Below are 12027 nucleotides of genomic sequence, written 5' to 3'. Positions count from 1 at the left end.
CTCTTGAGAGTTCCTTGGACTGCAAGGAGATCAAACCAGTCAATCCTAAAGGAAATCAGTCCTGAATATTCATTCGAAGGACTGATGCTGAAGCTGAAACTCCAATACTTTGGCCATCTGATTCTAAAAACTGACTCATTTGAAAATACCCTGATGTGGGAAAGATTGAAGACAGGAGAAAGCGACGACAGAGGATGAGATGGTTGGATGGCATCACCGACTCAATGGCCATGAGTTTGAGCAAGCTCCGGGCATTGGTGATGGACAGGGAAGCCTGGCATGCTGCAGTCCATGGGTTCACAAATAGTCAGACACTACTGAGTGACTGACTGAACCGAACTGAACTCTGCTTCATTGCCTGCACTAAAGCTTTTGACTATGTGGATCACAACAAACTATGGAAAATTCTGAAAGAGGTAGTACCAGACTACCTTACCTGTGTTCTGAGAAATCTGTATGTGGGTTTAGAACCAACAGTTAGAATCCGACATGGAAAAACTAACTGGTTGAAAATTGGGAAAGGAGCTTGATAAGTCTGCATATTGTCACCCTGCCTGTTTTTGCTTTCAAGAGTTTAATCATGTGAAATATCAGGCTGGATGAGTCACAAGCTAGAATCAGGATTTCCAGGAGAAATATCAACAACCTCAGATATACAGATGATACCATTCTAATAATAGAAATTGAGGAGGAAAAACAGATTCTCTTGATGAAGATGAAAGAGGAGAGTGAAGAAACTGGCTTGAAACTCAACATTAAAAAACATAAGATTATGCCATCTCGTCCCATCATGTCATGGTAAATAAAAGAAGAAAAAGTGAAAGAGGTGACAGATTTTATTTTCTTGGACTTCAAAATCACTGTGGACATTGACTGCAGCCATGAAATTAAAAGACATCTGCTCCTTAAAAGGAAAGCTATGGCAAACCTAGACAGAGTATTAAAAAGCAAAGATATCACTTTGCTGACAGTGATTCATACAAAGCTATGGTTTTTCAAGTAGTCATGTATGAATGTGACAGTGGGACCATAAGAAAGACTGCCAAAAAATTGGTGCTTTCAAATTGTGGTGCTGGAGAAGACTCTTGAGAGTCCCTTGGACTGACAGAAGATTAAACCAGTCAATCCTAGAGGAAATCATTCCTGAATATTCACTGGAAGGGCTGTTGCTGAAGTGCCAATACTTTGGCCACCTGATGTGAAGAGCCAATTAATTTTAAAAGACCCTGATGTTGGGAAAGATTGAAGGCAAAAAGAGAAGGGAGTGACAGAGGATGAGACGGTTACATAGCTTCACTGACTCAATGGACCTAAATTTGAACGAACTCTGGGACATACTGAAGGACAGAGGAGCCTGGCGTGCTAAGTCCTTGGGGTCAGAAGGAGTCAGACATGACTTAGCTATGGAACAACAACAACATGGCAAAACCAATACAATATTGTAAAGTTAAAAAATAAAATAAAATTAAATACAACAACAACAACAGCAAATGTCTTCACCTGTCTTCACCTGTCATGCTCACTTTCAGTGTTCAAGCAAATTGCATTACCCTGCAAGTATCCCAGAGTTTAAACAGTTTATGACAAGACTCCCTTAACCACACCCATTTTAACATCTCTGGTATACAGTCACTATAGTAATGGTTCTTGAAGTTTTTTGGATCATGGATCTAGCCTTACCCAGTTCACTCCAGTACTGACCGTGGAACTTTCAATTAGGTTTCCATGAGTGTACAGTAGATGACCTTTTTCCAAGAGAAGGCCAAAATCTCTATCCTCAGATCATGCTAATGCCACCATCTTCTGGATGTGTATTCCATGAAAAGGCATGAAACTCTGATAAACCTGCAGAGAGCAGCAGCTACCTCAGATTTTCCCTGCATTCACTCACCTTTTCTTGAACCTGCAATCTCCCTATGCTCTTCACTACAAATATCCCTGCTCCTTTCTCTTTGAAGTGCTAGGTCTCAGATTTGTTCTCCTGTCTCATCTTGTGACTGTCTTGTAAATAAACACTGATTCTGCTGTAAATTTCAGGATTTGTCATTTGGCTTGCTGACCATCTTACTGAGTATGCTCCCCTTTGTCTATTAATCTACTGAACAGCAAAAGATGTAAGCAAAGATACGGTAAGAAGTGCTCCAGACAGAATAAGGAATGTGCAGAATTGATAAGGCTTTGGATAATAGACAACTCAGTGCCTTTTTCTAGATTAATAACTGGAGATTACTGAGGTATAAGCTGAAAAAGAGAGTAATAAATCATGGAGGGCAACAGTTGGTCTTCACTGAGGATCTCTTTATTTCTGATCATTGGTTTACAAACATCTACCCCGGAAAAGCTTCAACATGTGGATCTCAAGCCTATATTGACCTCCAAAACTATAAGTTCATATTTGAATGTATAAACACATATTCCCAAATGTCCTGTCACTCCCAGAGTCTACAGTTCTCTACAATCACCCCTGCTGTATCATCTTTCCTTCTCCCATTCATAGTGAACTGATGTCTGAAACCATGGGTCAGTTTTCCTTTCATGATGCAGCTATTGCCTAGATTTTAGTTTCCAAGTGCTCAGAAGAAAGCTTTGACAGATTCATCCAACTAGGCAGACATGTAACATTGATACAGAAAGGGCTCCTTGGGATAGAATGTCTTATTGCTCCAGCGAGGACATGGGCTGGAGCTAAGCCAGATGGCCCTTGGAAATCCTAAATCCTGCATAATCTCAATGAGTTTATCCCGAAGCTCAGCCAGTCCGCCCAGGTGGAGGATTCCATGAGGGCTGTAACCCTCCTGAGGGGCAGGGTAAAACTCATCACTTAAGTAGAACAGCCCAGTGGTGTGACTCAGAAGCTTCTCCATGATGGGCATTCCGACACAGACTGAAGGTCCTGAGCTGAGAACAGCAGCTCAGAACAGGCAGGATGGACTCAAGTTGGGACTCTGTGATCCCACACTGCTCTAAGTTCAGTTCCTTGAGGGTGGCTGCAACTTGCTCAAGAAGAATGTGGAGGATCTCAGGACTAAAGTCAGTCATGATGATCCCACTCAGATCCAGGCCTTTGAGCTCATGGATGTTCGGGCACTGGGACAGATGGGTCAGGTCTGATTCTGTAAGCCAGCAGTTAGTTATTGCCAGGTGATCCAAGAGGGTCCTCAGAAATCTGGGGTGGGGGAAGAAGCAATTAGGTCTGAGAAAGCAGGGTAGCAGCTGAGCTAAAGTTGTCAGATAGGTGATTTGCACAAAGACAAGGTCCTACTAACTGCATCAGTACCCAGAATGACTATTCTCCTTTTAGCTGACATTTCATCTCTGCATCACCAGCAAACCACTTGCAGCTTTGTATGATCTCTGGACATGCTTCACTACCATCCTCTCAGAATCATGCGTATCTTAAATATTAACTAACTTAACTGGAGCAAAAGATAACATTTTAGGGACTAGTCATTTGAGACAAGCTCATTGTGTTCAGACCTCTTCTCTCTGTCTCTCTCCCTCACTGTCTTTTTTTCTGGCTGTACCACATATGCCACTTATGCAACCTTACTTCCCCCACCAGGGATCAAACCTGAGTATTCAACACTGAAAGAGCAGAGTCCTAACCACTGGACCATCAGGGAAATCCCAGACCATCTTTTTGAAACTGCTCAAGTCTGAGGTGGTTTCCCTTCTTTAATGCCCTCTTCGCCTACCTATTTTACTAAATTATCTGACATAGTTTTCCCTTTCTAAGGAAGGACCCATGCCCACCCTCACTGGATCCAAACAACCATATCCACAGCTTTCTAGTATGGTGTCCCTGTTCCTCTACCTTGATTTCGGTGGTGATGATAGCACAGCTCAGGATAGAGCAGCAAAGAACCCAGTGTGCTTGACTTGCCAATGTTGTGTTCACTGCTAACAGCCAGTTGTACACACTCACCCGAGCATCTGGTCCAGGCAGCCTTCAAGGAAGGAGGGAGAGTCTAAATAGAGATCTTGGAGATGGTACAGCTTGAGAAACTTAGAGGTGAATAGGACAACTTGCTACTCCTGCTTCTCAAGGGCAGACATGTGAATGCAGGAGAGAAGGAGTCTCTGCATGTTGCTCATCTGACCCAGGAGAGGAGCAAACTTGGCCAGGGTGGACAGATGCCAAATCCAACTCACTTGCACCTCCTGGATGCAGTCCAGCTGCACCGTATTCAGGATCTTCATGACGTTTTCCACGGGCATTGCAAAGATGGTCAGCTTCTTACAGCAGAGGTGAATGGAAGCTTTTCTCTGCTCCATCCACCTGAGGAGGTAGGTAAGGAAGTTATCCAGGGTCATTTTCTTCAGGCAAAGCTCTATGTATATCTTCAGGGGAGCCAAGGGCTGATGGGTCTTCGAGCTCTGCTCAGCCACTGGTGCCATTCCGAAGCTTGAGAACCCATGGGTGCTGGCTCCAGACCACATGCTCCAGAAGCTCTGGCCAGTATTCCGCAAATCTAGCACCCGCAGTTTGCACCTCCTATAAGGACAGGAGATTAACAGGGATGCATTAAAATCCACACAGAATGCAACCACAGTCTCAGAATTTGACAAATGACTGCCCACCGGTGCTTTTATTTCACATATCTCATCACCTGCTGCCTTGCCCTCTTCTGCCTCTCTTTCCTCCAACTCCCTTTCTCCTCTTCTCCTTTCTAGTTCTCCACTTCTAGTGGGATTAAGCATCATAAGAAGGAGATAGGGCATGCTCTTTCAACCCCCTTGCATTGTAGGCACATTTACACATCAGTAAAATATTTTCCGTAGTAAGCCAAGGCCTCTGAGCTTCTTCACTGCCATCCTCAGAACCCTCTTGCCCATCCATTGGCCATCCACTTAGTCCAGCCCAGATGTCTCTTCCAGGATGCCCAGAACCCCATCAAGCTATCTGGATCCGACTCACTTGGAATGAACCTTCTGGGCAAGCAGGACATCAGGTGCTTCCAGCACTTCTTGTAGGGGCCCCACATGAGGCAGGTCAATGAGGCCCCCCAGAGGCAGGCAGACAAAGGGCCAGGCTTGCACCATGGCCTTTAGGGTCTTGATGTGTCTCCCATGGAAGGCGTCCATGAAGAGGGGTGGGAGGAGTTCCGTGGGCAGAAACTCCAGAGCAGAACAGACCAAGGCATCTTCCCTGACCAGGTGCATTCCAGCCAGGTCCAAAAGTCTGGGTGGGGTCGGGACTCATCCTGACTCTGCTTCAAAAGGAATCCTCTGGAAACTGCTAAGGAACAAAGAATCCATGTCAAGCCAAAGAGGAACACATCTAAGACAATCTCCCAACCCTTCAGAGAAATCTACTCAGGACTGAGGTCTCAGCTCTGGCAGACGTGTAAGTGCCTCGATTAGACCATATGACATTCAGGCCTCAATGGGCACAAAGTTATGACTCTTTCCCTACTGGATTCTGAACAAGCTTCTCACAAGTATCAATGAGGAGGAAAGGCAACCACTAGCCATTTCATTTCCACCCAGTGCTTTGCTTAATTCGTGTCCCACCTGGATGTGAGTATCAAGGAGCCTGAAAGCTCACTCCAGTCTTTACGAGCAGAAGACATCAGACCACCACTTGGAGCCCTCAATCTATGAGAGGAGGAAGGTCATGGGGACCCACACAGCCTCCATCCTTAGTTTCCCCTGACATGAATGCCATTTGTGTAAAAAATGTGTATTTGAAATCTCATGAAACAAAACTCCAAACAGATATTTTAAATATGGGTAAAGATGTTAAAAAAAATGATACCAGCTAAAGCACTAATGAAAATGTTTGCGATTCAGGCAAAACTACACTGAGAGGCAAAACTAACACCTGAAATGGGTTCATCATAAAGAAATAAATTTTTGAAAACTCTCCCTGCCATCCAGAACTACAAGTCAGTCTTCAAGAGTAGCTAACTGTGGGGAAGGAAAGGGTATTCTTTTATGACAGTGGTAACGTACTGGTCTGAAGCGGCTGGCAGGGTGCTCAGACCCCAGACACTGGAGAACTCAGCTTATGTCTCCAGAGCAGGAAGATTCTGCCTCTCTTCTCAAGTGCTTCAGACTTTTATATACCTTTTTTCCCCCCATAACCCCTCTATCCCATTGTTAATCCAATCAGAAAGGAACACCTGATTAGAATATAGAGGATCCATTGGATTTATCCTGATTAGATCATCGTATTTATCTAGAGTAGTTGATTGAAATAGATACACATTCAGGAAACAAATAGAATGATGGTGTGTCTGGGTGATCCAGGACCTATTCACAGACTCACTTCTCTAATACTGACTGAATTCTACCAATATGGACAGTTGTATTCTTGTGTGTCAGACAGGAAAGGGATTTTTGGTTCCTGCCACTGAACAAGGAAAAAAAAAAAGTTGACAGAAACATTGTTGGGGGAACTTTGGCCAAATCAAAATTAGCAATATGTCCATGATTAAAACAGTCTCATGAAAACAATGGTATGTTATAAAAGAAAACAAAATACACTCATCCCTGTATCAGCTTTTCACTCAGGAGTTATTTGGGAAACCCAGGAGATTGTGAGCCTATTCAGGCAGCCAGGGAAGAGCTTTGGGGATGTGGTGGTTCTTCCAGCCTTAAGTCAAGCCTTCTCTGAAGGTGGACAGGTCAAAATCTCAGCGAGAATAAGAGGGGTTTGGACAGTTTTCAGCTGGACATTCCTAAAGAGACAACGTGAGTGATAGCAGCAATGTTTCTTTTTTAAAGTTTTCTTTTTTATTTCTATTTTTTTGGAAACAGGGAAATTTAAAGACCTTGCTCTAGGTGATGTTAAGATAGTAAAAGAGGGCTTCCCTGTTACTCATTGGTGAAGAATCTGACCAAACAATGCAGGATACACAGATTTGATCCCTGGTTGGGGAAGATTTCACGACACAGGGCAGTTCAGTCCATGTGCCACAACTATTGAGCCTGTGCTCCACAACAAGAGAAGCTATCACAATAAGAAGCTACTGCAGTGAGAAGCCCATGCACAGCAACTAGAAAGTAGCCCTCTCTCAACACAAGTAGAGAAAAGCCCCCACAGAAATGATGACTCCAGGCTACAAAAATAAATAAAATAAAATAAAGAAATATAGGAAAAGAGAATGGTTTAGAGGAGACACTGTCATCTTAGATGGCATTTTTTTCCCCAAAAGTTGAGATCAGAACAACCAACTGCAAGAAAAGAATAAATCTAAGATGTGAGAAGAGGAAGGGGTGTGAATACTGGAATCAGATATTTCCAAGACTGAGAGGCACTAAAGGTGGGCACTCTGGGTTCGTTGGGAACTTGGAGCCAGAGAAGAAATAAACCTTGTTCAGCTCCAAATAACCCTGTCATCCAGGGGCAAGTGCTACCAGCTGAGGTTTGTTTATTTACTTATTTATTTTTTTTCACTGAGGACGATTTTCAAATAGCAAATTTCCCAGCCAGTTTTCATGGGTGTGTGTGTTTTCATGCTAAGTCACTTCAGTCGTGTCCAACTCTTTAGGAGCCCATGAACTGTAGCCCGCCAGGCTCCTCTATCCATGGGATTCTGCAGGCAAGAATACTGGAGTAGAAGCCAAACGAACCATAATTGCATTGGCCCCTTCCCTAGTGCATTTAGATCATTACTGTTTCCTCCTAACTAGCTATGTTCAACACAGATTCTGATCAAAGTGACACCGTTAGGCACAGAAATAAGTTCCTGTTTTTCTCTTCATAAATACCAACAACTTTTCTGCACTAAATATGGAAACACTTATTGGTATTTAATGTTCTACCACATTCAGGTATGATTTCCACTTGAGGCTGCATCATACAAGGATTTCTTTGAAGTCTATGGCCACACATAAAGGGAGCCCCTTTGTCCACCTTTAATAATTTTCCATGCCTAACACCCACCCTGGACTTCCCTGGTGGCTCAGATGGTTAAGTGTCTACAATGCGGGAGACCAGGGTTCGAGCCCTGGGTTGGGAAGATCCCCTGGAGAAGGAAATGGCAATCCACTCCAGTACGATTGCCTGGAAAATCCCATGGACAGAGGAGCCTGGTAGGCTACAGTCTATGGGGTCACAAAGAGTCAGACACGACTGAGCGACTTCAGTTTTAGTTTAAGTCAGTTTAACACCCACCCCAGTTATTTGATGCCCAAATTATTCTTAACATCTGTGGCCACCAAGATGAAGACACTCTGAGGGGTATTCTGTCTTGGTCACTTTCCGGAAGATCACTTTTACCATATTTCTCTCATTTATATAAATGGCTTTTACATAAAATAGGTTTAAACTGGACTCTACTCGTGACATTTTAAATCCTAGGCCATCAATATCTTTTATTAATGCCCTGCAATTAGATTGAGATTAGTAACAACAATAAGCATAGACATCTCTTTTATTGAACAGAAACTGGTGAGCAACCACACAGACACTTTTTATGCATTCCTTCAGGTAACCTTAAGAGAAAACCTAAACTTCACTCATATTTTCCCTATGTGTAAACTGTTGAACGAAGGTCACTGCCAAGTACAGGAACCTGCCCATTTCTGTGCAGAGAATAATTAGCTGACAGGATTGGAAGGAGTCTCCCAAGTTGCCAGGAAACCTAAATGTTGGAAACAATGGTCAGAGAGACTTAGTGTGATGTTAGTGGAAATTTGGAAATTGAGAAGTCTAAGTTGTCTCTATGGGATCACAGCTTCTATTAAATTCCAAAGAGGCACTGTTCTGAAGGCTCACCCTTCATTCCTTTGTAGTTAGCATCTCCAGTCAAGTAATAAATAAAAGGGAATTTTAAACTACTTAATAATGCGTGAGTGTGTGACAAAAAGGGAAGCCTCTTACACTGTTGGTAGGAATGTAAATTGGTGCAACCACTATGGAAAATAGTATGGAGACACTCCAAAAACTAAAAATAGAATTGTTACATGGTCTAGCAATCTCACTGCTGGGCAAATATCCAGAAAAAAACAATTATTCAAAAACATACACTCACAGTTATATTCATAGTATTATTTACAGTAGCCAAGAATGGAAACAGCCTAGACATTCAACAAAAGAAAAATGGAAAAAGAAGATGAGTTGTGTGTGAGTGTGTATAATGGAATATTATCCAGCCATTAAAAAGAAAGAGAGAAGCCACCACAATGAGGAAACCAAGCACTGCTGTAAACAGTTGCCCCCATTCACAACAACTAGAGAAAGCCCATGCAGCAACAAAGACTGAGCACAGCCAAAAGTTGTTTTTAAAAAAAATTATAAATAATTCTCTGAAGAAAACCCGCCAGCTGATATGGAAGTCTACAACAGTGACCAGACTCCAGGTTTGTCATTCTTGGGTATGTGAGAACCTGGGGATACCGAGAAGAACTTTTCCTGTCTGAGCAGTCATCAGCTGTGGGAATTGTGCCAAAGAAAATGAGAGACAGACCCAAGTTTAAGTGTTGGAGATAAATTTTATTCAGGACTATGACAACAGAGGACCAAATGGGGTTCTTTTGATATTCCAAATTTGATAGTTTTGCAAATACTTAGGAAAAGCCAGCTTGATAAAATATATTTTCAGAATTCTAATCTTACAGAAACAAACAAACAAACAAAAACAAATGCAATGGACTTTGAGGAGTAACTTGTATTTATCATCCTGCTTCTTTGAGAAGTATTGATACCTTGGTCACTGCCATGAGGAAGGTACACATATGTTATACATCTGACAACCAATCTAATAAACTGGGATTCTATGCCAACTTTCAGAGACCTTTGACAACTTAACCTTTGTTTCATCAGCTGTATAAAAGAGACTTTTTACTTTCTTAGTCTATTTATTGGGACTGAGGTTTCTAGAGGTTATGAAAGCCACATCGTTTGCACCATCATGTGTGAATGCCTCTTGCATCTCTATTGGTATAAATTGCTATTAAAATACTACTCTTCAGTAAATCCTTAAACTGGAGAAACTTCTCAATTGGAAAATTTTATTTTTCTAAAAATAATACTGTGCTTCAAGACTCCATAAGTTGCAAAAGAATATGTTATCAACTTTTAACAATTGAATTTTAATTTTCAAGGTAATTTCTTTACAATGTAGTGTTGGTTTCTGCCACACAACAGCACAAATCAGCCATCAGCATACATGTATCCCCTCTCTCTTGAATTTCCCTCTCACCCCTATTTTTATGAAGAGCCACTTTATTGGTATCTATTAAAAAAAAAAACACAACCTTAAAAGTAGATAAAAATACAAACATATAATAACTAACCTAAGATGTCCATTGGTTTAAAATGAATGAAACAAGCAAACAAAAATCGGTTTGGAAATTTTATTTCTGGTCTCAACTTCAGCTCAGTGGTTTTTGTACAGGTTTTAATATTAATCTTTGTTTTCCACAAAACCTTTCCTTTTACAATGACTTTCAAAGAGTTGATAATTTATACCCTTGTAAACAAAGATGAAGCATTTATCTTTTTTTCTCTAACTGACTTTTCCAGAATTTGGCTTTTCCAGATGGCTACCCTGTGAACCTGATGGATTACTGACATCAGGTGATAATTAGTTCTACTAATCATTGCTTAATTTGTTCTCACTTGTTTTCAAATTATTTGTGTCTTGTGCCTCTCTTTGTTTTATTATGAATTTATAAATGTAACTACCTATATATCTTATATCTCATCTACTTCATAAAATCAGTGTCTCTTGCACTACTCAATTTGAACTCAGGCTTCTGACATAGTTAAACATCTTGAGGTCATGAGGCATATCCATAACCTTATAGAGAATATTTGTAATAGTACAACTCTAGATATGAGAACACAGAACAAGGGAAAATATTTTCTGCATCTTAATAGACTAGTAAGACAGGAGATCCAGAGAATTATAACAAATACAGTGCATTAGGCTTTCAGTTCAAGATGGCAGAGTAGAAGGACATGTGGTCCTCTCATCGTGCGAGAACACCAAAAGTGCAACCAGCTGTTAAACAACCATGGACGGGAGGATGCTGGAACCTGCTAAAAAATGAAAATAAAAAAAGTCAATACCCCACATCCAAAGGCAAAGAAGAAGCCCCATCAAGACTGTAGAAAGGGCATAATCATGAAAAAATCAAATCCCATACCTGGGTGGTTGACCCACAAACTGGAGAACAATAATACCAAAGAAGTTCTTGAGCTATTTTAAAGGTTCTGAACCCCACATCAGGCCTCCCAGCTTGAGAATCTGAAAAGCGACTGGGAATCCCCAGGGAATCTGGCATTGAAAGCCAATGGGAGTTGATTACAGGCCTTCCAGAGAACTGAAGCAAATAGAGACTCCAGTCTTGGAGAGCACAAACAAAATTTTGCACACACTAAGACCCAGAGGAGAGGAGCAGTGACCCCACAGGATCCTGAATCAAAGCTACCTGCCATTGTTTGGGGGTCTCCTGTGGAGGCATGGGTCTGCAAGGGCTCATCACAGGGACTGATGCACTGGAAGGTCTCTGGTGGCATAAACTCTCTTGGAGTTCACCATTAACCCTATCATAGAGTCCATAGACCCCGAGTTGTGTTGCCTCAGGCCAAACAACTACCAGGGAGGGAATGCAACCGCAACCCTCAGCAGATAATTAGATTAAAGCTTTACTGAGCAAGGCCCTGCCCACTAGAGCAAGAGCCAGGTTTTCCCATTGCTATTCCCTCCCATCGAGAAGCTTGCATGAGCCTCTTAGCCTCATCCACCAGAGGCCACAGATAAGAAGCAAGAAGAAGCACAGTCTCACAGCAGCTGAAACAAAAACTATATTACAGAGTTAATCATGATAAAAAAATAAGAAAGTCATGTCCCAGATGAAAGGACAAGATAAAATCCCATAAAAATGGAACTGGAGGAATCAACCTTCCTGACTTCAGATTATACTACAAAGCTACAGTCATTAAGACAGTATGGTACTGGCACAAAGACAGAAATACAGATCAATGGAACAAAATAGAAAGCCCAGAGATAAATCCACACACCTATGTACACCTTATCTTTGACAAAGAAGGCAAAAAGATAAAGATACAAT

General features: G+C 41.8%; 1 protein-coding gene across 1 annotated transcript; it reads right to left on the bottom strand.

Annotated features, from left to right (window-relative positions):
• Nucleotides 1-2817: 2817 nt before the first annotated feature.
• Nucleotides 2818-5163, bottom strand: LOC113906227 (PRAME family member 8-like). The gene is made up of 4 exons (XM_027564118.1): nt 4919-5163; nt 4153-4495; nt 3926-4005; nt 2818-3166 (listed from the first exon to the last, which is right to left on the bottom strand). Exons 1-4 carry the CDS (start codon nt 5161-5163, stop codon nt 2818-2820), a joined length of 1017 nt encoding a protein of 338 aa, XP_027419919.1.
• Between the last annotated feature and the right edge of the window lie 6864 nt (nt 5164-12027).

This window comes from Bos indicus x Bos taurus, chromosome 16 (genome assembly GCF_003369695.1).
Source record: "Bos indicus x Bos taurus breed Angus x Brahman F1 hybrid chromosome 16, Bos_hybrid_MaternalHap_v2.0, whole genome shotgun sequence".
Lineage (NCBI taxonomy): Eukaryota > Metazoa > Chordata > Mammalia > Artiodactyla > Bovidae > Bos > Bos indicus x Bos taurus.
The sequence above is the reverse complement of the archived record's forward strand: the minus strand, read 5'-3'. Positions and strand labels throughout refer to the sequence as shown.